This window comes from Panthera leo, chromosome B2 (genome assembly GCF_018350215.1).
Source record: "Panthera leo isolate Ple1 chromosome B2, P.leo_Ple1_pat1.1, whole genome shotgun sequence".
Lineage (NCBI taxonomy): Eukaryota > Metazoa > Chordata > Mammalia > Carnivora > Felidae > Panthera > Panthera leo.
In genome coordinates, this window is record NC_056683.1 from 35,912,240 (window position 1) to 35,937,885 (window position 25,646).

Here is a 25,646-nt window from a genome sequence, read left to right on the forward strand (position 1 = left end):
CACAACGTGCTCCCTTGAGAGTCTTTCAAACTCCCGTGTCTACCTGTCAAAATCAGTTATTCTTTGCTCACTGGGTCCCTGGGAATGCAGATGGGGGTGAGGGGCACTTGGTATTGGAAGTGTGACAAGGGTCAGACTTCCCACCTTAGAACACGGGGGTGGCAAGGTGTTAGGGGTATCCGCAGTACTTGGCGGAGGCTGGTTGGACTGGAGTGTACGAAGGGGTGAAGAGGGGGGCAGGCCAGGCTGCGAACCGGGAGGGACAGCTCTGATGTGGTCCAGGTGGGGCGATGGGACTCACACTGCACGTTCAGCTGCACCTGGGCCTCGCGGGGGCGCACGTTGAAGCCATTATACCGTGCCGTCTGGCAGCGGTAGGTCCCACTCATGTCGCGGCTCACGTGCTCCAGCCGCAGCTTCCCGTCCGGAGTCTCCTCCAGGGGCAGCCCCGAGGGCAGCAGCGCTGCCTCCTTGTCCACGCGGGACCAGAGCACCGGCGGCCGCGGCTTGCCTCGAACCTCACACTGCAGCTCAGCGGGCGAGCCCTCCCGCACTGTCACCACGGCCCTGCCCTTGGGCACGCTGATGGTGGGCGGCACTGCGGTGGGGAAGCGGGTAGGAGCAAGGTTAGAGCTCCCCGCTAGCCTCTGCCGTGAGGCTTCTGCTCCCCTCCCCCTAGGAGCCTCCCTCGCGCATCCCTGATGTCCCAAAGATCCCTCAGCATCTCCAAAGCACAACTCGCCTCCCCCCATTCTCCCCACCTCCTGCACCCCCGAGGGTCTCCCAACTCAGAAAAAGGGCTGAAGTCATCCTGGCCTATTCCTTCTTTCCCTTTACCCCAACAAAAGGGGGTTCCACTTTTAAACAGTTCTACCAAAGGATGCCTTCCCTCAACCCCCTCTCTCCTGCCCACTGGCCCTGCTCTAATTAAAGCTTCCATCTTGTCTTCTGGAGTGCTATTACAGATCGCTAGTCGGTCCTCCAACATCCTTACCCCTCCTCCCAAAGTAATAGAATGTCTGGAGTTTAGCAGGGCACACAGCCAGAATAACCATGATGTCCCCTAGCCTGCTAGCTGTGGCCATGTGACCAAATTCTGGCCAATGGGATGTGACAGAAAATAAGGTTCTTCACAGGGAGAGGCTGTACCCCTCTTCCCTTCCTTCTCCTTGCAGGCTGGAATGCAGATTGATGGCTGCAGCTGGGACTGCCACTGTGGACAAGGCGGTGCACGCTAAGGGTAACAAGACAAGATGGAGCCTGGGGCCCTGAGGATTTGGTGGAGCAGAGCCATTATTCCAGCTCAGACTGCTCACTTTTACCAGAAAAAATAGTACACATCTACCTCATTTAAGCCACTAGTAGCATTTCGGGATTTTCTGTTATTCACCGCCAAACCTAATCCAACCCAACACATCACCCAACTGGAGAGTCTTTTAAAGATTTCCATGGGGGCGCCTGGGTGGCTCAGTCGGTTGAGCAGCCGACTTCGGCTCAGGTCATGATCTTGCACTCCGTGAGTTCGAGCCCCGCATCGGGCTCTGTGCTGACAGCTCAGAGCCTGGAGCCTGTCTCAGATTCTGTGTCTCCCTCTCTCTCTGACCCTCCCCTGTTCATGCTCTGTCTCTCTCTGTCTCAAAAATAAATAAACGTTAAAAAAAAAAATTTAAAAGACTTCCATGGGTCCCATCCCACATGACATGGACCAAATTAAAATGTCTGACATCAAATATGAATTATAAATAACTCTACAAGGCAAGCTGAGGTCCAGTTATCTAGTTAGCATAATTTATACTCTGTAAACATTTATACATGTGTTGGCTTTAATTTTACAGTTTTCTCTTTGTATTTTGGAGCCAATTAATTTCTTTTCCCGGGTCTGAATTATTTCCACAAGACCTTAAAAAGCTTCCGTGCCACAGGCATCAGGCTGATGAGCCAAATGGAGGAAATGGCCCTGCGCCCCGTTGATTTCCCTGTTTCTAAAACATCCCAGCTCCCCAACCTTCTGTGCCCTCACACGCTAAAGGGCTGTTGTCTCCCCGCTTTGAGGCTGCAGTGCCCTCAGGCTAAAACTCAAACTCCTCGCGTCTGCAAACCCAAGGGTCCTGTTCCCGTCTCTGCCTTTCCCACCTCATCTTCCCTCTCTCGTCCTGTATCCCAGCTATGGGATCCCCTTGTAAGGGATACTCTCCCCGGACACGAAGTCGTCTCCCTGTGCAAAAGTCAGGATTCGAAGGCACCTCCGAGGCCATCTGGTTCAATGTCTCACAGAGGTGAAACGGAGGCCCAGAGAATTAAAGAGGCTTAGTCAAAGTCAGCCAGCTCCTCAGTGCAAGGGGCTAGGGGCTGGAGATACGATTCTAGAAACTCTCTCGGAAATTATCCCTTCCAAACTTCCGTCATGCATAAGATGAAAACCCTTCAGGTGTGGCTCTAGAGTCAGACTGCTCGAGTTTGAATCCCAGCTACACCACTTATTGTTTGTTACCTTAGGTAAAGTCTCTTAAACTCTCTGAGCCCGTTTCTTCATCTCAAAACTGATGATAAACTATCCCATAAGGTAAACCATGAAGGTAAATGACATCAATATGAAATCATCAGAACACATAGTAAACACTCAATAAATGTTAGTCATTATTTCATTATTCTTATTTATTATTATCGGAATAAAGACCCAAATCCCTGCATGATCTTGCCCCTGCTGGCCCCTCCACTCTCTCACATCTCACTCCATTCTCCCAGTCGCACTCTCCTTGGGTGCTCCAAATGGCCCATGCGCTTACCTGCCCCAGTGCCTTTGCACATGCTGATTCTTTGGCCTGCCTTTCTCTTCCACCCTCCCTTGTTCTCCTTTGCCTAGTAAAACCTGCCCCTCCCTCAGATCTCAGATCAAACATTCTGAGGAAACTCTTTCCTGACTCTCACGTATCACTGTTTGCAGTCATATATTTATCTGTGAGACTATCTGAACAACGTTTGCCTTCCCACTTAGTTCGATGTAAGCAGAGCTTATCTGCCCACCACTCTACCCCCGAGCCTAGCACAATGCCTGGCATATAATAGGTGCTTAATAAATGTGTGCAACATGAACAAATGGTGTTCCCCTCACTGTGGCCTCCTTTTTTCAAGCTACTGTCCCCACCTCCCCTCTATGGGCCTCTCCAGCTCCCTCACACACACACCCCATGCTGCTTCAGCTGCCCACCTGTCTCAGAGGAGATGTTGACCTCGACGCTCAGGTCAGGCACTGGTGCCCCTGGGAAGGAGGCCACGCAGAGGTAGGTGCCATAGTCACTGAAGTGCAGGTCAATGAGCTCTAGGCTGCTGGTGACGGCAGGCAACTCAGGGTCGTTTCGGGTCACCAGCAGCCTCTTGGACATGCGTGCCGGCTTGCCATTCTTGAACCACTGGTAAGTCACCTTCTCCTGGGGCACCGCATCCACATGGCATGACAGCTTCAGGTCTTGGCCCAGCTGTATGTTCTCACTCTCTTTGATCACGTCTGGGGTGATCTGGAACGTAGCATTCTTCATGGCTACAGGTGGATGGGGAGGGAAGGGTGGCTGGGGCTGGCCCAAAGCCAAGGCTCTATGTCCCACCCCCATCCAGACCCAGCTTCTCTCCTTGAACCAGCCCTCCCTGCAGGCTGGGGGCTACAACCCCATCCCACCCCCAAGAGAAACCATCACTTTACTTGGAAATTGTTCTGCTTGTTCAGATGCATTTTGAAAAGTTCAAAAAAGCTGGCTGCAGAAAAGTAGGTTTAGTAATTGTTCTAGCCACTGTTGATTGAACATCCACTATGTGAGAGGCACTGTTCTAAGCCCTTTACATGGGTTGACTCATTTAACCCATCCCACAGTCTTTGAGGGAGGCACTTTCCTGTCCCCATTTTACAAAGGACAGAACTGAGGCTCAGACAGTTTAAGGAACTTGCCCGAAGAAGTAGCCAACCTTGAATTCAGACTCAGCCTACGCTCTTAACGGCTGTGCTGCTTTATTTTTGTTCTTTTCTAAACCTTGAATATGCAAAATACAAATTTTGGAAAGATGTGCCAGAATGTACTAGTACTTCTATCTAAAGAGTGGAACTGAGGGGAAATTTTAATTTGCACATTTTATCCTGTTGTCCTGTTTGAGTCTTTGCAATAAGTTTGTGTAATTTTTATAATGAAAGCCTAATACGATAATTTTACATGACGTTACATAAAAACACAGAGTTTGGAAAAATGGAAGGTCTAGCCTTTTTTGAAAAGTCTAAATGTTAAAAAAAAAAAAAAGAAAGAAAAAGAAAAACCTGAATATTGTCTGACGTAGCCAAGAGGTAGACAGCATTCTTAATATTTGGGTGCTGATTCAATAGGTCCGTGGCACAATGGCCATGAACCAGGACTGGCCCGGGCAAAGCAGGCTGTATGTCACCCTAAGAGGTAACCGTAAGTATCTGATGTAAATTGCAACCTCACGAACCCAGGTTTTAAAGGCCCTGAATGTAATTAGGTGGCGAAAACTAATCTGACAGAAGAAGAACCATCAGAGGAAGAAATAGTCATCAGCAACAATCTGGCTACTGTGTTTCTTGCTCTGGTTGAGTAAAAAATCACTGAGAGCTAGCTTCTTTTTGTGAGAAGAGTCAGAGAGAGACTGGTTGGTGAGGGAAGAACAAAAGGAAAGTCCATTTCATCAGAAGATTCTCCACTGAATTTGACAGAAGCTGTACTTTATTTTCAAGTGCTAAAGAGCTGGAATCAAGCCGAGATCTTTAAAATTTTCAAATAAACAACAAACAAACAACCTAAGGTTACTCCTAAGTCAGAAGAATTTAAAGTTCTCTCTGTAAAGCACATGAGCAAAATCAAGATCACACGGAGCAGCTAACAAGGCTGAAGTTTCATAAGGGAAGTGTTTGTACTTCATTTGCGCCCCCAAGTTTTGTATCATTTTTACATTTACTAATTACCTTCAGACTCACTGACACGCTTTGCTAATAAAGATTTGCATATGAGGTATGTGCAAATGTATGTTACTTTCATTTAACTCCATTAAAAAGGTAGAAACCAGGGGCGCCTGGGTGGCTCAGTCGGTTGAGCGTCCGACTTCGGCTCAGGTCATGGTCTCGCGGTTTGTGGGTTTGTGCCCCGTGTCGGGCTCTGTGCTGACGGCTCGGAGCCTGGAGCTTACTTCGGATTCTGTGTTTCCTCCTGTCTCTGCCCCTCCCATGTTCATGCTCTATCTCTCACTGTCTCTCAATAATAAATAAACATTTAAAAAAATAATAAAAAAAAATAAAAAAATAAAAAGGTAGAAACCATTGTACGGGAAGAGAGGAAATTTCTCTTGCAGACTGGAATGTCCACATTTAGCTTTTCGCAGCCTCAGTTTCCCAATCTAAAAAAAAAAATGTAGGTAATCAACGCCAGCCCTTCTCCCTTCTTCCATTGTTGAGATGATATTTGGGAGAGGAGATTATAAATAAAACGTTCTACAAATTGTGGTCCTGCTGCCCGCGGGCAGACACCTGAGTTGCGGGGAAATCACAGTGCCTGGAACACGCCTCCTCGGCATATCTCATCCCCATAAAGGAAGCAGACAGGCCCCTTTCCTAGGTCACTGGCAGTTCCTGGAGGACAGGGACGCTGTCTGCCTCCCGAGTTCCCTCCCACCCCTCTGGACCCACGTACATCGCACCAGCAGGTTGACGGTCTTCTTGGCAGGATTGCCCACGTTGTTGGTGGCTGTGCAGTTGTAGTAGCCAGAGTCCCGGGCCTGCACTGAAGGGATGCTGAGGGTGCCGCTCTGAGCCAGGGCACCCAGGGGCAGCGGGCCCGGCCCGTGGGACCACTGCAGCTGGGGTAAGGGATCACCGCCTGTCAGCAGGCACTGTACCGTCACATTCTCCCCAGGGTTTACCACCAGAGTTTCATTCACAGACAGCTTCAGGGCTGGTGGTGCTAAGAGGACAAGGAGGTGGGGTCTTAGGGGACCATGAGGCAGGGCTGGGGGAGGGGTGGGGTCCAGGGAAACCATGGGGTTGGAGAAGGCCTAGAGGGAGAAGAGAGGGGAGAAGTCAGGGAGCAGGCGTGGGGGAGGAGGGGACGCACTAATGGTGACGTGCCTGGAGTCCTGTGTGGGGTGGGGCACTTTCTCCTGGCTGGGGAGTGAGCCAGGTGGGCAAAGGGCATGGGCAGGGCAGTCCTGTACCCGTGGTGTTGGTGAGCCGGAAGGCGATGGCCTTGTCCGGGATGCCGCACACGTTGCGTACAGACACCTGGCAGGTGTAGCTGGCGTAGTCCTGGGGCCGCAGGTTCTTCAGCTTCAGGACCTTGGTCTCCCCCTAGGGCAGGAGCACATCACTGGGCTGAGGGGCCTGCTTGGGTCTCTGGGGATCCCGCACACATTCACCCAGCACCAGCGGCTGAAGCAAATTCCTATTTTCATTCCTATCTTTCCAACCTCCACACCGTTTATCCCCAGGGAGCCTGAGCCTGGGATGGATACTGTGCTCTCTGCTTGAGCTTGAGCGTCTCTGGATGCGATGTCCTGGTACACACAGCCAGGACCACGCCTCAGCTTTCCCGCTCTGGGAAAGGGAGGATAAGGAAGGAATCCTGCCCTGTCTTACAACCTATACAGACATGGGGTTGGCCCACAGGCCACGTCCACATGGGGAGCTTTGACAGCCACCAGGGATAGCCACCTCTGAAAGACTCCCCTGGCAGGACAGATTCATCACCATCTCCTGGGACTGGAGGGGACCCATGGGAAGCGCAGTCATCTCTCTGCCCCCCAACTCCTGCTGTGCCTGCCCAGGAGCCCCCCCCCCCACCATGTGCATGCAGGGATGACACATCCGCCCCTCGGGGGTGACTTTTCTAACAAGCGATGTTCCAGGAAGACACGCTGCCTTGGGGACTCTGCTGTCCTCACCACTGCTCCCTGACCTTTCTGTCCTGATCTCATCTGGCCCAAGTTTTCTGAAGCCCAATCAGAACGCATGCTTCTGAGGTCAGAACAGAATCATTAGAGTCAGGGCAGCCCCTGGAACACCAGATCATGAGGCCTCAGTCCCCACGTTCCCCTCCCTTGCTGGGTGCACAAGGAAGAGTGTGGGGGGAGCCGTGAGGAGACAGGCCAGCTGCCGTCCATCCTGACCTGGGTGTAGAGGGGTTCATAGATGTCGACCCCATTGTCCTGGCTGTGGGACAGGGTGTCGGAGCCCCGCTTCCAGATGAAGCGGGCAGGCGGGTTGGAGTTGACAGTACAGCGCAGGAACACCGTCTTCTCCTGGTAGAAGTTGCCTCGAACGTCGCTCACCGTCTGGTGCACCGTCAGCACAGGCTCATCCAGGTCTGCAAGGACACAGCCCCAGCGAGGTCAGGGCTGGGTGACCCCCATGGTGGGGGGCTTGGGCTCCCGGCAGCCCCCCAGGAAAGCTAAGCCACCCTCAAGGGATGCCTCCGGAGAGTCAGATGGCGTCCCAGCCCTGCTTGCTTGACCAACCTGTTAGAGGCAGGGGAATGGACTTCATGGCTTCCTAGCTGTCCCTCACAGGAACTGCATGGGGGTGTCTACCTTCACCCTCCCATCATGGGATGGAGGAAGCAGGGCACACTGGAAATCAGGGCACTGTCCAAATCCAAGGTTACCTGTTAATTTGTAGTGTGGCCTGCCTAAGTCCCTTCTCTCTCTGGGCCTCTTTCTTCACTGGTAAACTGGAATCACATGGAGATTTTCTTTTTTAATACCAAAGCCTGGCAGAGCTCACTGATGGTGTCAAAAGTCACAAGAATGATTGCCTCTAAGGAGATTACTGAACTGGGAGGGAGCATGAGGGAACTGTCGGGGGTCCTGGAAATGCTCTTGACCTGGTTGGTGTTTACATAGGCATACACATAAGAATTCATTGAACTGTACATTTAAGATTAGTGCACTCTAGGGGCGCCTGGGTGGCTCAGTTCGTTAAGCGTCCAACTTCGGCTCAGGTTATGATCTCGCGATTTGTGGGTTCAAGTCCCTCATCGGGCTCTGTGCTGACAGCTTGAAGCCTGCTTTGGATTCTGTGTCTCCCTCTCTCTCTGCCCCTCCCCCACTCATACTCTGTCTCTCGCTCTAAAAAGTAAACATTTAAAAAAATATTAGTTAACTCTATTGGATGTAAGTTAATCCTCAATAAAAAAAAAAAAAAAAAAAAAAAAAGTTGAAGAAAAAATCCCAGGGCGCCTGTGTGGCTCAGTTGGTTAAGCATCCAATGTTGGCTCAGGTCATGATCTCACAGTCTGTGGGTTCGAGCCCCACGTCGAGCTCTGTGCTGACAGCTCAGAGCCTGGAGCCTGAGTCAGATTCTGTGTCTCGCCCCCCACCCCCAACCCCTGCTCTCTCTGCCCCTCCCCCACTTGTGCTCACGCTCTCTCTCTCTCTCAAAAATAAATAAACTTAAAAAAAAAAAAAGAAATGAAAACAATCCCGATGCTGGCCCCACCCCCAATTACATCAGAATCTCTGGAAGTGGGACCCAGGCATCAGTATTTTCTTTATAAGATCCCCTAGGAGGGGCCTGGGTGGCTCAATCAGTAAAGCGTCCAACTCTTGATTTGGGCTCAGGTCATGATCTTTGCAGTTCCTGGGATCAAGCCCCATGTCAGGCTCTGTACTGATGGCACAGGGCCTGCCTGGGATTCTCTCTCTCCCTCTCTCTCTACCCTCCCCTGTTCACACACACACACTCTCTCTCAAAATAAATAAATAAACATTAAACCAAAACAAGAGCCCCTAGACATTCTAATGTACAGCCAGTGTTGTGAACCACAGGAATCAACAACCCACAGTCTAACATCCCACAAGAGGCATTCCAACATCCCATCACTCTTTCCTTGCACAGCCCCCTTGGACAGAAGTCATAACAAAGACCATAGGTGGAGGTAAGGCATTGATGACACCTAAGCCATGCCTGCCAGCCCCTTCCAGCACCAATAACTTAAAAAATGATCCTCAGCCCCAGGGTTTGGCAGGCCCTTGGGTGGCTGATGGGAGACAGAAGGGTCTAAGGTTCCAGTGGCCACCACTTGGGGGTCTCACCGGGGGGCGTGAGGCATAGTTAATGGGTAGAATCATTGCAGAAATTAAGATGGTGCCAGAGAGGCCCCTTGGGTTGGCTCTACGGTTTCTGGGTACCTAGGGTCAGCCTGGGTGAGCACAGAGGCAGGTGGCAAGCAGTAAAATAGCCTCTTGGGGTTAATGGGGTATCTCCATGGAAGGTAGGTAGGGACTAGGGGCTTCTCATTCAACCAGCAGCAAGGACTGAGGGGTGCTTGGTTATGTAGGTGGTAGGGGTAGGGAAGATTCAGAGGTACCCTTGGGACAAAAGCAGAGATATGAGGTCCTGTGGGAAGGGCACTGGACCAGAGTCAAGAGCACCTCTGCAGGTGAACAAGTCACAAACACAAACCCTTGGTACTTCATATCATCTGTGAAAAAGAGTATAATCCAAACTGTCCTGCCCTCCCTGACAACTTTTTTTTTTTTTAAGTTTATTTACTTTGAGGGCAAGAGAGGGAGGGAGGGGTAGAGAGAGGGAGAGAGAGAATCCCAAGCGGGCTCTGCGCTGACAGCCACACAAGGCTTGAACTCACCAACAGTGAGATCATGACCTGAGCCCAAACCAAGAGTTGGAGGCTTAGCCGACTGAGCCACCCAGAGGCCCCTCCCTGACCACTTTAGAGGGACGTTGCAAGGTCCATACAGATTACGGACGGATATGTGTGAATTGTATAGGATGATGCACATTGGAGGAACAGCAGATATGCCCCTCTCGTCCGGGAGAGATAAGAAGGTCTCTACTGTCTTCTTCCATGGAGCTATTGTTTCTTCAGCCTCCTTTCCACCCGCCTCCTTCTTCCCAGGCTGAGCACGCGGGGGCACCCACGGCGCCAACTCACACTGCACATCCACACGAATAGACTTGATGGCGGGCACGCCCACGCCGTTCTCAGCCTTGCAGTAGTAGCGGCCGCCCTGTGTGCGTGCGATGCGCTCGATGCGCAGCGTCTCGTTGAACACTGACGTCTCCTGGAACTTGTCGGATGCGCTGCCCGCAGTCTTGGTCCAGCGCACCTGGACCGGCAGGGTGGGACACGGTCAGACGTGGCAGTGAGGGTGCGGGGGGCACACCCGGGCCTGGGAAACTAACCCAGACAGACTCCCAGGGATACACAGATGGGGTAGGACGCCTCAGGGAAGAGCCTGGGAAATCTGGGGTCGGATGGAGGAGGCTTTAAATAAGGCTGTGTAGTGCAGTGGTTAAGAGCATGGATTTGGGCAAATTACCCAACCTTTCCTGCCTTCCTTTCTTCATTGGTAAAATAGAGAACATTATGCCCTCCTACGGTTACTGGGAGGATTACATGTGCCTTAGTGCCTTAGTGCCTGTAAGACTAAGAATTTGGTAAAATTTTTAGTAGCCTTGGGTAGGCTATTCCTCTCTCAGCTTCAGATTTCTCATCTGTGAAAGAGGTCTCTGAGGTAGCCAGCCTCCAAGATGGCCCCAGTAATCCCTGCCTCTAGTCCTTTTCTGTGGTGCCTTCCCACTTTGTACCAGGGCTGGTCTGTGTGACCAATATAACACAGCAGGCATGATGGTATGTCACTTCCAAGACCAGGTTGTAAAAGACTGTGACTTCCGTCTTGGGGAAAGCCATCTGGCTGTCATGAGCAGCCCTGTGCAGGGGTCCACAGGGAAATAATGGAAACCTCAGGTCAACAGCCACAGGAGTTAGCTTGCAAGTGGGTCCTCCAGCCCCAGTCAGTTCTCAAATGACTGCAGCCTCCTGAGATACCCTGAGCCAGAACTGGCCAGCTAAGCTGCTCCTGGATTCTGATCCCACAGGAACTGTGAGACACTAAGTGTCTATTGTTTTAAGTCCCTGAGTTTTAGAGCATTTGTTATGCAGCAATAGATAACTGTAACTATCATATAGCATAATACTCACTTTGCAGAGTCATTGTGAGGTAGCCCCTGGCCCATATTAGTCATTCCACAAATTCCTATTATTATATTTGCCCTAAATTGTGGGAAACTATTGAGGATCACACAAGAAACTGGAGCTACTCCTCAGGGTACCAGACGTTTAAGAAAAATTGATCGCTTCCAGATGATTGAGTCTTGAGGACTGGGGGGTGGGGTAGGGAAGTTTCCATCTTAAAGTTGGGGAGAATTGCTTATTACTGAGACAGGGCAAGGTGCCTGATGCTGGTGAATAGGGCACAAAAACAGCAAGGCTCAGGAGAAGTGGGTGAAGGGCAACCTTCTCATTCAGAGAAGCGTCACTGCAGGCCTCATTGTTGCTACTGTCATCCCCCCGCCACCCTCAACCTTTCCCTCAGGGATGTAGAGGGGACAAAACCTGCAGAAGGCTATAGGCAATTTCAGGCAATTCATACTTAGGTCAGAGGGTGCTTTGGAGAGAAACCAAGGCCATGAGAATATCTTTTCTTTTACATTTGACATTTTGCAGTTTTACTGTATTTATCTAGATGGGATGTGTTTAGAAACTGCTTTGGATTTGCTTTGTTTTATCCACCTGAGGGTTTGTACCTTTCTTCAGGTCAGCACAATTCTCAGTCTTTACCTCCTCAAATGTCGTCTTCTCTCAGTTTTTTCTAGTCTGTCCTTCCAGAATGCCTACATTTATGTTGGAGCTTGTCATTCTATTCTCCATGCCTCCCAGCTTCCTTTCCACATTTCCATCTCTTTGTCTCCTCCAGACCACACTGTAGTTGATTTCCCTGGATCTATCATCCAATTCGCTAATTTTCTCTTTAGCTATCTCTATGCACAGAGGCCAAGTTTTTAAAAAGACTGTGTTATTTTTATCTCTAAGATTTCTATTTGTTTTTTCCCCCCATATCTAACTGATCGGGTTGTATAATCTCTTGTCTTGTGGATTATATTCCTTTCATTATCTCTTGAAACACTTTAATCATATTTATTTTAAAGATCCTTTCAGATTGTTCTGTTATCTCTGTTTCCTCAGATGTGGATTGCTCAATTTTTTTTGTTGGGGGGGGGGTGGTCTATGGATTGGCTCTCCTGGCAGTGTATTTTCAAATGTGTTTGGAAACTTTTACTCCACAGGCTTGCATTTCATGGGAGTTTTCTTCCACAGAAGTCCCACTTAGGCCCTCACAGGCCTGTCTGTGGTATAGCTTTTATGGTTCCCAATGCCCAAGACACATAGGTTCACAGGTTCCAACTAGTTTTTATACTAATTTCTCAGCTTAGGGTTTCCTCACCACTTGGATACTGCAAGACACAGACAGCCTAAGGGTTGTGCTCCTTCGTGGGTGACTCTGTTTATACCCATGCCCTGAAGCAGAATCTAATCCCTGCTGTGACTCTAGGATGTGGGACAGAGCTCTTCTGGTCCCCATTCACAGGTGATGCCTTGTCCAGCTTCCTGCTTTAGATAGAGAGTCTAGGTCTAACTTCCAAGCATAGATGGACCTGTGGCCTCAACTCACATCCCCCATGTGTGTGTTAATGCTACTATCCCTGAGGTGAGTACGCAGTCCAAGCCCCTCCAAGGAGTTCTTCACCTTCTGCTCACTGCCATTGCTCTAGATCCTTCATTTTGGCCCTCAAGATTCCCTCTCTGTTGCTACTTGTTTGGAGTGGGGAATTCCATGCCCACTCAGCCCCCCATCCTGACCTCAAAGTGGGCCATGAGATGCTGCTTCCCTGTTCCCCTACTAGATTGGATGCTCCATGACAACAGGAACTGTAACTGTATCTTTAGGACCCATCACAGTGCTGGGCACATAGCAGGTGCTCCATAAATATTTGTTGTAATGAACTGAGCAAACAAGGAGGTAGACGGCATTTCAGGAGAAGGGAGCAGAAGTGGCTAACGCAGGAATGAACAGGGTGTACTTGGGCAAGTGTGACTGGAGCACAGGGTGTGAGGAGGATGGCAGTGGAGGTCAGACAGGCAGAAAGGCAGGTGGGGCCAGCCTATGGGAGGTCTTCACTTCCACCCCTAGCAGCCTGAAATGGGTCTGGTAGGTAATAGGTAAACCATCGAAGGTGTCTGAGCTGGGGAGTGATAGGACAGAGCAGGTTTGAAGATGATGATTCTGGGAATGGGGTACAGAAGCAGAAGCATGGGGATCCAGTTAGTCTATTGCAGTGGTCCAAGGGATAGGACTGAAGGTCTGGCCTCCAGAGGTAATGAGGAATAGAAGCAGAAGACCCATGCGGGAGACATAAAAACAGAGGTCTCAGAGGCTGGCTAGATGTGGGGAATGAGAAGGCAGAGTCAAATATTAGCCCAAGGGCTTGAGCCTAGGTAGCAGGAGGAACAAGGAAATCATGGATGGAAGTAGAAAAAAGAGTGTGTGCATGCACAGCCACAGACACGAACGACTCAAAAACGCGATGCACAAGGGCACACACGCAGATGGCCAGTGCAGCCTTAGGGAGAGATGGCCCAGCTGCCTCCCTTGCATTAGGGAGGACCATCCCGATGTCACACCTGATACAAACACCAACCTGAAGGCTGGCAGCATTGTTGTCACTTCTAAACAAAACTTTGAGAAGAAGCGAGCAGTGATAATGGTTTTAGGTTGAGTCTTTAGGGGTCTCCTTGTCCATCTGCTGGTCTCAAGGCCAAACCCATCAAAGCCATCCCTCTTCCCAAGATTATCCCAAAAAACTATTTTGCATTTCACTGTCCTCCCTAGGATCCAATGAAAAATTTTCTGCTGCTCTTAAAATGCCACGGCAGCTCACCAGCAAATTCCATCATTCCTCCAGCCCGGCTCCTGCCTCTTGCCACCAGCTTTGGTGAGAACTGGCCAACGCTTCTGATGGAACCATATACATGGTCTGTGACAAAATTTACCTGGCTTCTGGTAAATTTACTCATCTTCTGCTGCTTTCTAATTGCTTTCAGGCTTTTACCATCAAGAATGTGGGGCTTGCCTACCTGAAGCCTCCTGAAGGAGAGAATGTATTATATGTTGTTGGTAACTCCTGGAGCCTCCAACCCAAAGATGGACACACTGGGAGGAGGTGCGCTAAAGCTACAGCGGACGCTGGTTCTGGATTCAAATTCTGCTTCCACCCTCACAGGAGCTGTGTGATCTTGGGAGTTTACTCAACCTCCCTGAGCCTTGATTTCCTCAGCTGTGAAGTGGATGCCCTAATGTCTTCCTCACAGCATGGTCGTGAGGCTCCAACAAGAAAACACTGGAGGAAGTACCTAGCACAGTGTTGGCACGTGGTCTTCCCTCAAACGGAGGTTGGAGGTGCGTGTGAGGAAGCATCTGCACAACAGATACAATGGGAATGAAGTAGAATTCAACAACTGACATTGAATTATTCCCTCAGTCGTCGATGTTTTCAGGTGAATAAGCTCACAGACTCCAGCCCTTCCCTACCGCGTTCATTTTCCAGCTATTTCCTAGCCCCAGCCTTCTGTGTTGGGTTTACTGGCCAACATCCACCTCTTACCCCCAGCTCCTGCTGCCTCTTCTCTAGCTCTGGGCCCAGAGTGGGGCGCAGAGTGAGGAGGTAAGGGCAGGGGAGGCACGTGCGAGGCCAGGGTGGGGCTTACCTGGGGCCGAGGGTGCCCGGTGACAAGGCACTGCAGCACGAGGGTGTCCCCCTCCCGGATGGTGTAGACGCGCTCACTGATGTTGTCCTCCTTCACTACACACGCCTGGCCCGCGTGGACGATTTGAGCCTGGGCGGGAGCTGGCGGGAGAGGGGGCAGGTTTAGGTAAGAGGCACCAAGGCCAGCGGGGGTCTAAGGCTCCCTCCTCTGAGTGTGTTAGGGGGAGATGTCAGCCCAGAACTCCCCAGGCCATTCCTTAGAGGCCTGACCTATGGAGCTCTGGAAAGAATACTCCCAGGGTCCCAGGCTAGGCCCAGAAAGGTCAAGGACTCAGGAAAGGGGCAGTTCCTCCTCATCCCACCCTCCTTGCAAGAGTTCTGTGTTTTCAATGAGCTGATGAGTATGAGGGGCTCAGTAATCCATACAGATGGGTCATCTCTCCGTGAGCATCGCTGTCTTAGCAGCCTCCGTAGCAGAGACTGCTGGCGCTCCCCCAGGTCCCCATACCTGCCGGGTACATCCATCCCCCAGCTGCTAGGCACATACAGCTCACCTTCCCCTGGGAACTGTCCTTCACCAGTGGGAGCAGAAATGCCTGGGAGCTCTCCCCTTCCCCTAGTGCATATGCACATAGTCCAATGGCTGACAGATCCCCGTCTCCTGGTGGGATGACTATGGTGCCATTTGCACTCCAGAGCCCCCCTGGGAATAGGTTGAGGCTAAAACAACTGAACCACATTACTGTCTGTCTGCCTCCCCATCCAGTTTCTCCTGAGAGCACTTTCCCAGCAAATCACTTGCCTGAACTATACCCCATCAACCATCCAGCCTTTACTTTTAGAGAGCTTAACTAACATATTTCCCAGCCCCACAGACTGCTCACTGCCCTCACCCAAAGGCCTGTTACTGTTCCCCCATTGCTCCTTGAGCAGGCCAACCTCTTCTTCTAGGGACAGAACCTCTCTCCAAGGGCCTGGAAGCCTCCAAAAGACTGGCTCCTCCCTGGCCTTTCTCACGTGACCAGGGCTGGGGGACCAGGGCTAGGATGTGGCTGGGACACCCAAAGGGAAAATGACTGGATTGGGAAAGTACACAGTCCCTCCCTAAGTGTCTAGCCCCTAGCCCAGCAATGTTTGGGCTTGGAAAAGGAGGGCAAGACCTCCCGAGTTCCTACCTGTCTGCTCTCAGGTGAGGGTAGAGAAAATGGAGGTAGGAAGGCTAATCCGGGGCACAAGGGGGTGAAAACAGAGTCCTTGCCCTAAAGAGGTGTACAAAGATGCGATAAAGCCTGTGCATAAGATGTGTAACTTCCTCCAGGAATCATCCCATGATTCACCTGCACCCTCCCTCCTTCTGTATCCATCATTATCCCAGTACAACAACAAAGCATCAATCTGTGTGTCTGCCAGATTCAGGATTCTTGTCTTTCTGCCTACCCAACCATGAGTTTCACCTTGATGTTCCCAGTGAATGTTGAGTGAATGAATTTACAAGAACATCCCATGGCAATGTGTCTAAGCATTGTAAGAGAGGTAGAGAGGGGGCCCAGAAGGTCAGAGGAGAGAGAGAGAGCACTGTCTGCTAGAGAAAGCATCACAGAAGGCTCTATGGAAGAGATAGCCTTCTAACCAGGCCTCAGAGAACAAGGGACTTTGTGCAGGTTGACCGGGCAGAGTCCCATCTAATACGTATTACCTGGAGTAAACCCTTAGTGGTCTTTGGACCTTCGGTTTCTCATCTCTGAAACAGAGAGAATGCTGCCAGGCCTGAGAACTCACAGGGGTGGGTGTGACAGTAACACAGGCAAAATGACAAGTGCTTAGGAGACCCCTAATGTGTTCTAGAGCTGCCGCAAGTAGACCTCAACAGAACCTCTCCAACCAATACCACTGGGGCAGTCAGGAACTAATTACAGAGGTGGGTCCACAGAGGCTGCCCAGCTGTAGGTCAAGAAGCTGTGGGGCAGCAACAGGGAGCAACACAGGGCCATGTTTAACCAGGAGAGTCTCTGCAAACAGCAGCGGCTCCTGCGAACAGCGGCAGCTGCCAAGAACCCAGAGTCTGCGTGTCCAGACAACCTTCTGGACCACCGGGCTGCCACAGAAAAATGAACCTAGGCTAGTCGTCAGGGGATAAGCTACGCAACCTTGGGCAAGTCAGACCTCCTGGGCCTCAGTTTCCCCACCTATATAGCACGGGAGTGGGTTTAGATGACCTCTGAGATCCCTTTCAACTCACACTTTCTATGAATTTTGTAATCAGCGCATAGTCCATATAGAAGATGCACCCTAGAGTCTGGGGAAGGGGTCTGAAACTGTCACCCACACACCTCCCTGCAATGCAAATGCAGGCACATCACCACACCATGGAAGAGAGAGCCATCTGTGGCCAAGGTCCCCAGCAATCTCGTCAGGAAATGACCCACCAATGCAGGACGCGCATGCCAGTTGCTGATAAGACCAGAAGGTCGCGTGGATGTCTATAAGAAGCCTGGGGTGCCTCTCAACAAGGAAGACATTGATTTAACAGGCTCCAGTGGAAGATAAGCTGGAATCCTGGACACTGTGGCTCGCCAATAGCCAGGCAGTGTTGTCACAACAGAAGGTTTGGTGACTGATAAGGAATATTGAAAAGGAGCTGGAGAGCCATACTTTCTCAGGGTCTGGACAGCACAGGCCAGGAAAAAACGGGGCCTGGCCAGCAGACAGAAGGCCTCTGGCCACCTGACAAGTTTCCTCACTGCAGATGGGGCATCATGGATGATGACATCATGAAGATTACCCAACTCCCTTTGATGACATTGACTCTTAAGAACATCAAACTCTAAAATGATGGAACCACTTTGGAAGAGAATCTGGCAGTACTTACTCAAGCTGTTCAAGGGTACACCCCATGACACAGCAATCCCACTCCTGGGTCGTACCCAGTAGAAACGAGTGCTTATAACAACCAAACAATAGGGGCGCCTGGGTGGCTCAGTCAGTTGAGCGTCCAACTTCGGCTCGGGTCATGACCTTGCAGTTTGTGGGTTCGAGCCCCACGTCAGGCTCCGTGCTGACAGCTCGGAGTCTGGAGCCTGCTTCGGGTTCTGTGTCTCCCTCTCTCTCTGCCCCTCCCCTGCTCATGCTCTGTCAACAATAAATATTAAAAATTTTTTTTAAAAATAACAAACAATAGGTCCAAGAATATTCATAGCAGCTTTCTTCATTATAGCTAAACACAAGAAACAGCCCATGTGTCCATCAAGACTAGCATGGATAAATTCTGGTATAATCAGACAATGGAATATTACACTAAAAAAAAAACAAAACTGATAGACACAACGTCATTGTTGAATCTCACATGCACAATTTGAGTGGAGGAACTCAGAGACGAAAGAGTAAAGAGTATGTGATTTCATATATCTGAAATTCAAAACTGGAAGAAACCCATCTTAAAGCAACAGAGATCTAAACAGTAGTTGCCCTTGGGTGGGGATAGGGATTATTAACCGGGACAGGCACAAAAGAAGTTTCTGGGGAGAAGATGAGATCCCATCTGGTGGGATGGAAATGTCTACATCTTAATCTGGGTGGTGGTTATATGAGTGGATAGACATGTAAAAATGTGTCAGGTTATTTGCTTAAGGTTTTACTGTACCTCAGTTACACTTCAGTTTTTAAAAACTGCCCACTGAGATCACCCAGTTCCTTCTGCTGACACTAACCATTACCCTACCCACTCCCTTCACTCTGACTCCTTGATGAGCTGCCTCCCATGGCTGACTTCTTCACAGTGCAGATTTTCCCTCTGGAGCAAGTGGTGCCCAGGCCCCCTTAGCCTTGGCATTTCAATCTCCCCATCACCTCCCACTGAGCTTTGTTAACATGAATCAGCCTCTCTGACTCTGGTCACCTCTGGAGTGGCTACAACTGTGATTTGGACCCCGAACCAACAGGGTCCCCACCAACTCACGGGCCCCTAATGGGACTCTGTCCCACTTAACCTCCCGCTCCACACACCCCAGGAAGGCACTACCAGCAAGCAGTAGCATCTTCGGTTCCAAAGGCAACTAGGCCAGGGCCTGTGTCAAGAGGCACCATGACATCATAATCCCTGCATTCAGTCTGTCAAACAACAAATGCTCCGAGTGGGGGCTGCTGTGCTGGGTGCTGGAGAGACTGTCATGAAAAGCCAACAATGAAAGAGCATTGTTGGGGAGACAGAGATAGCACACAAGGGAACAGAAATGAACAGGGTGGTTTCAGAGTGTTGTAAGTGCTAAGACTACTCTAGAGCAAGGGATGCGTCACGGAACAGTGAGCAGAGGAGAGACATGGTTTAGAGAAATGGGAAAAGCAGACAATCTGGGACTAATTCCTCCTGGCTCTGCCATCTACTAGCTGAGTGACATTAAGCAAATTACTTAACCTCTCTGAACCTCAGCCTCTTCATTCATAAAATGGGAACAAAAATGCCTTCTTCCAGGGCCGGTGTGAGGGTTTAATACAAGACCTGTAAAACATCTGGCCCAACAAGACGTGCTCTCTCAATAAATGACAGTTCCTGGGGCGCCTGGATGGCTCAGTTGGTTGAGTTCCTGACTCTGGATTTTGGTTCAGGTCACGATGTCACAGTCGTGGGATCGAACCCCACATTGGGCTAATGCTGGGCATGAAGCCTACCTAAGATTCTCTCTCCCTTCCTTCTCTGCCCCTCCCCCACTCCCTCCCTCTTAAAAATAATAATAATAATAATAGGGGGTCCTGGGTGGCTCAGTCGGTTGCGTGTCCCACATCGGTTGAGCGTCCCACGTCGGCTCAGGTCAGGATCTCACAGTTTGTGAGTTCGAGCCCCGCGTCAGGCTCTGTGCTGACAGCTCAGAGCCTGGAGCCTGTTTCAGATTCTGTGTCTCCCTCTCTCTGTCCCTTCCCCGCTCATGCTCTCTCTGTGTCTCTCAAAAATGAATAAACGTCAAAAAATTTTTTTAATAAAAAATAAATAAATAAATAAATGACAGTTCCTGAGATGATTAAATAGGGACAAGAGATGGGGACAGGAGACCACCCTCTGTGGCTCCCTCTATATCCCAGCACGGAGACACTCAAAACAGACAGAAAGCCGACAGGGATGTTTCACGAATATGTTAAAATTCATGTCGCGGGCTGTGCATGGCTTCAGAGGAGCTGGGAGCAAGGGGAGGGATGGGACCCCTCTGAGCATCCCTCTTAGCATCGAGCACGTCTAGCTCTCGCAAGTTACTTTGTGACTTTAGCAAGTTACTTAAGCCTCAATTTTCTCATTTGTAAAACGGGGTTGTTGTGAGGAATACATCAGTAACTCACACAAAGTGTTTAAAACAGTGTCTGGCACACAGTAAACCATCCACACATGTTGGCATCATTATTCTAGAAATGATCCTGCACTCCTTTCAAGAATCCACCTCCCTGGGGGCCTGCAAGCCCTCTGCACAAGAGGACCCTGCCTTATCCGCCACAGATGGTGAGGAGTGATACATTCCTGCGGTCCACTGTGTGTATTTCCAAGCTCCTCACCTCGTTCAGAGAGGCAGAAGGAGCAAGTCCTATTTAGCCTCTTTCGGCAGAGAAGAAAACCCAGGCCCAGAGAAGAAAATGCCCTGTCCACGTCACTCACTGACACAGGACAGGAGCGGAGCTGGGACTTGAACCCAGGCCTTTCACCTGCTAGCTTGGCACTCCATTCACTGTCCCAGTCCTCCACGGACTCCCCTACCCCTGCCTTGTGTCACCAGGGAGCCTGTCACAGTACAGAACCACCAGCCCTGACTCTTCAGGGACGGGCCTCAGAGTTTGTATTTGTAACAAGCTTCTTGGAAATTCGGGAGGCTGGATTTGATCCCCTCTGCTTGACACCACATCGGTAGAAAATAGGGCGGGATTTTGGAAACAAGTATGTTTCCCTGCCTCTTGTCTATGAGACTTTTCCTATTTCACTCTCCTGAGCTCTAGCCACAAACCCCCATGGAAAAGGAGAATGGTGTCTCCCAAGCTGTGTGCCGTAAGGTGTTGATCGATAGTCCTCTGTGGAGTAAGTATGCTGATGCTGTGTCTTCTCTCCTTCCCAGAGTGTGTCGGCACCCAAGTGTGTATTATTAAAGGCTCTGAAAAGTCCTGCAGTAAACACACCTATGTAACTTGGTGTTAAGCCAGTGCCTTCCAAAGAAATTTGACCGTGTAGTGCTTTCTTCACAGAGGATCTCTTAGTATCGTGACAGCTAGAAGCGTTGTGTAAAATGAGTGGAGAAATGTTGATCCAAAGCTCAGTATATAAAACTAATGGCTATGGAGACAAATAACATGGCCTTCCCCAGCCTGTGTCCGAGAACAGCCAAGCCAGCATGAGAGATGTTCCCCACCGGGCAACATCGTAAGGAGTTCAGCTGAGGCAGAAATAGTGAGTCCCTGGTAGAGTGCTTCTGGCCTATCTGCGTACTCCTTTCCCCTAAAAAAAAAAACACAGACCCCAAATTCCAGGTGAGGGGCGGGTAGGGACAGCTAGCACCCAGCAGGCCCAGGGAGGAAGCCACAAACTCTCAAGGACTCATGTTAAGACGAATTCCAACTTGCCCACTGGGCTTTGGAAGAGAATTGTCACCGGAACCTGGAAGGGAAATTTCATCAAGGACCTCATCCCTCATCAGAGAATTTCTTCCCCGGCACGAGCTAGGGTACAGAGGGTGCTATCAAATGCACAAGGATGAGACGGTAAGACGTAGAGCCATGTAAAGCAGGCAGATAGCAAAATGAATAGGAAAACCTTAATAAATTATTTTTTTTTTAAGCAATCTCTAGCACCCAATGTGGGGCTCGAACTCGTGACCCCAAGATCTGGAGCTACACACTCTTCTGACTGAGCCAGCCACGTGCCCCTGGAAAACCTTAATTTAAAGCTCCATCAGCTTTCCTTCAGGTTTCCTAACCCACATTTAGAAAGGTTAATCATTATGGGGCGCCTGGGTGGCGCAGTCGGCTAAGCGTCCGACTTCAGCCAGGTCACGATCTCGCGGTCTGTGAGTTCGAGCCCCGCGTCAGGCTCTGGGCTGATGGCTCGGAGCCTGGAGCCTGTTTCAGATTCTGTGTCTCCCTCTCTCTCTGCCCCTCCGCCGTTCATGCTCTGTCTCTCTCTGTCCCAAAAATAAATAAAAAACGTTGAAAAAAAATTAAAAAAAAAAAAAAAAAAGGTTAATCATTAAAAAAAAAAAAAGATTAATCATAGTCAGGTATGGGCTGCTGTCGTGCTTTCTGCCCCTGACTCTTTCAGGGAAAGTGTGCGTCTGCAGGAGGCCTGGGACACTTGCAGAGGAGGTGGGGACGAGAGAAAGGAAGCAGGCTGCAGACTTCCCAGCCTGGAGTTGGTTCTCTCCGCCCAGTTACCAGCGGACAGGGTGAATGCCATCATCCTAACAGCCTCCCACAGCACCACTGAGTGCTCTGGGCCAGGCAATACGGAATCAGGATCTGCGCTCTGATCAACACATCCTTATGGATATGAGGTGCTGAGCTTGATGCCAGGGAGAACTAGGGACGCGTACAGAGGCTCAGCAAGGTTAAGTACGTTGTTCAAGGATGCCCTGCCGATTTAGAGTCTGGTTCTCTCACTCTTATGCCAAGCCCCATGCATTTCCAGGTCCTAAGTGCCTGACACAGTGCTGAGGACTTAGGGCTCAGGGTGCAGGGCACAGTCTCCAAGTCGCTACCTGAGCCAGTCCCAGGCAGCATCCTTGGAAGCTATCCTTCCCTCGCCCTCCCAGCTCCTGGTATGCACATGTTTATTGATCCTTTTATACATGTAATGCAAATGGACACTTAATAATTTAGCAGAGTTAACAGTGCTGAAATATTAACAGGTTTTTCTCTTTTAATTAGCCGCTCAAAGAATGGTGGCCAGGGTCTTGGAGGAGGCTCTCGGGGCAGGGCACCTGGCCAGCTCGGCCTGGGCATCCTTCTGCACGGGACAATGCTCTGTACCTCTTCAGCAGACCATGGACCATCAAACATGGACCTCTTGGGAAAATTAGCCCTTCTGTGCTCTCCACAGCAGGGCTTTGCCCTGCCCTCCCCTTAGCCCTGGCTGTCTGTGGAGCAAGCTAATACCTGTCCTCTGTTCCCCATCCAGAATGAACCAGGTGACCTCTCAGGAGCACTCCAAGTCTAAGGGAGGCTCCAGTTCTACGCTGGGAAAACCAGTCTGAAACAGTCTCTCCCATCCCGTCCCATCTCTTCTGGCCTCACCTTAATGCTGGTCATCTTGAGGGGAAGCACCATCACACTCCGGTCATTCTCTCGGGCCATTAGACCTCAGTGCAAGCTGATTCCCTCACCACCCTCCCTCTCGTTCCTTGCCTCCCAACGCTTCAAAGACACACACATTGCCTGTTTATTTGCCATCGATTCATTGATTTGTTCTGCGGTATTTCCTGAGCACCTATTGTGTGAAATGTCCTGCCCCGGCATCGGACAGAATCAGAGCCGAATCAGGCAGAGCCATCCTCAGTGAGGAACTTCTGTCTTCGCTCTGCGGCAGACCACAGTAGAGTCTGCTCCCCACCGCAAGCTCTTTTTTTGCCCATCAGAACCAAACCCATATGCAGCCGACCTCCTCTCTGACCACAAAAATCTCTGCCCGACCCGAGCGTATCTGTCTCTGACCTCCAAGTACAAGGTGCTGTCACTGAATACGAGAGCAGCCATCGCAGGAAGGATCAGCACACAGGCTGCCGCCCTATCACCACGGCTGAGCATGAAAAGTCTGCTTCCGTGGTCAGAGGCAGGGCTTGACACTATTTGCAGGGCCTGGTTCCATCTTCAGGAGCCGATACTGGGGGTGGGGTCTCGTGCCATTGGCACAGCCTGGTGCCCTTGACACACTTCCTCTGCTGGAAGTGGTGGCCAGTCCACCTGTGCCCCGGGGCCCAGAGAACGTTCAGCACCCTTGCACCTATATCCTGGCCTCATGAGAAGGCACATAGTTGTCGAGAGGGCCAGGTTATCCTCCTGGGCTCTTCATTGTGCATCAACAGAAGTGTGATAGGCACACCACTTAGGGAACTCTGGGATGTCGGGACAGGCCATGGGGAAAGCCCTCTAAACTGGGATTCTGAGGTCCCTGAGGGTAGCTATAAGGGATGTTCTCCCTGGGTCACAGGAGACCAGGATCAAAACTCTCAACAGTGAGGGGACCTAGGGCAGCTCTAAGCAGTGAAGGTAGGATGCTCAGGGGAGAGAGGAGGAAGGCACATGCCCTAAATCTGGCTCTGCTTGACCTGAGGCTGTAAATGTAAGCCTGGGGGGCTGCCCGGATGGTGTGGTATGAGGGGCCAAAGGCAGGACTCCATCTCTCATCTAATTACTATAAGAAACAGAAGCCTCAATTTCTTCGATCTGCAAATGGAGAAAATACATCTCAGGCACTAGGGGAGATAACTTCTGGGTTGCAAGAATTAAATGAGAAAACGTACACTGGGTCCATAACACAATGACTAGTATCTAGTAGGTACTAACAAATGTTAGTCCCTTTTCCATTTGATAATATAGCCCGAGACTCTTCGGGAACCTGCTCAAAGGGCCTGCGAAAAGAAAATGTAAAACTGGATGAAGAGGTCTACTTTAGGGAGAATGCCAAGAGCCCTGATCTCAAGAGATAAGAATAGCAAGGTGGGCTAACGGAGGTAATCATGGGAAGGAAAGATCTCCCCAAGAGAACATACAGGACGACAGTGGGAGAGAGAGTCTGCTACCCATCAGGGCAGAGAATGGCTTCTAGAACCCAGGACCTCAGCTGCCGGGCCCAGGGATGTGTGGCCCAGGGACACGGGGTCACTCGTGTTAATTCTCCTGCTTGAGTCCCAGCTACCCAGCCCTGCCAAGCTCTGCCAGTCCTGGGGACCCCATCACTGTCGCTCACTTGGCTCCCCACCTTGGCAGGAGACTGGACACTAGATATGACCAAGCCCCCACACCTATTGACCCAAACCCATGGAAGGATCCAAACCTACTGGAGTAGACACAGCCCTGGGCATGGGGTTCTTGTCCAGGCCATTGCAGTAGTTGCTGTGTGGCCTGGGGCAAATCATTAACCCTCTAGTCTAGAGCCTCAGTTTCCTGACTATAAAATGGGCATAAGCGCGCTCTCTATTGTGAGTGTGAAATACGGTAAGAATGCCATCCGCCAAGCACAGTGCATGCTGCCTAGTAGATACTCAAGAATTATAGCTAGAAGGGAGCAAAATAAAACCAAACTCACAGCTCTGGTGTGTCTGCCATGAGAAGCCCCTGGTCTGAGAGTTACAGCTTCCAATGTAGAGCCCAACAGCTCCCTGAGTGACCCTGTCCCTAGGTGCACCGAGGCTCCAGTGCACCTGTGTTAGGTACAACACTGGGCCTGGGGCACATCTTGGGTGGGACCAGAGACATGCTGCCAGGTCTAGACCCCCAACCCAGAACACAGAGCTTGGACCAGTCCTAGGCCAGGCAATGGAAAGAGTTATGGCTTTGCTGAAGGACCCCCAAAGCCACACCTGACCCCCAAATGCAGAGGCCTCCTCTAAGCCCCACGGAGCTGAGACCCAACCTGGCAGCGCAGGGCACTGGTTGGGGCCTGGCCCATGCTGGCTGTGGGAGCCAATGGGAAACAACAGGGCTAGGGCACTATATTTGGGCTGAAATGGGTACCTGCGGATCCTGGGCCCACAGAAGGAATGGGATGGGGACAGGTGGGTGGGAATCCTATATAACAAACCCGCAAGAACTGTTTGGAGGTTTTGCTACGGCACTTAACTTGACTAAACTCCCATCCTGCCATACAAAACAGAAGCCAATAATATTACACTCACAGCGCCTTATTAACTGAGGTGACATATCAGCAAGCTCCATGTAAACTTTGAAGTTCTGCACAGATCAGGTCTTATTGGGTGCTCAAAGACCCAAACGTGGCTTCAGGAAGTGAAAATTGGAAGTTAAGAAACAAGCCATAATGCACCTATTAAGCCAGTGAAAATAAATTAGGAGGATCAAA

General features: G+C 50.6%; 1 protein-coding gene across 2 annotated transcripts in view; it reads right to left on the bottom strand.

The window, feature by feature from the left end:
• The window catches only part of MDGA1 (MAM domain containing glycosylphosphatidylinositol anchor 1), a 57,126-nt gene that overhangs the window by 12,038 nt on the left and 19,442 nt on the right, over nt 1-25,646 (bottom strand). The window contains exons 1-8 of one of the 2 annotated variants that reach the window (XM_042938619.1): nt 18,630-18,718; nt 14,613-14,752; nt 9,939-10,113; nt 7,156-7,352; nt 6,205-6,337; nt 5,685-5,954; nt 3,209-3,538; nt 302-598 (exon numbers count right to left, since the gene is read on the bottom strand). In XM_042938619.1, the coding sequence (XP_042794553.1) occupies nt 302-598; nt 3,209-3,538; nt 5,685-5,954; nt 6,205-6,337; nt 7,156-7,352; nt 9,939-10,113; nt 14,613-14,752; nt 18,630-18,645 (1,558 nt within the window). In that variant the 5' untranslated portion in view covers nt 18,646-18,718. Of the gene's footprint in view, nt 1-301; nt 599-3,208; nt 3,539-5,684; nt 5,955-6,204; nt 6,338-7,155; nt 7,353-9,938; nt 10,114-14,612; nt 14,753-18,629; nt 18,719-25,646 lie in introns of those variants that run through there. The other variant, XM_042938618.1, reaches the window with a different exon arrangement.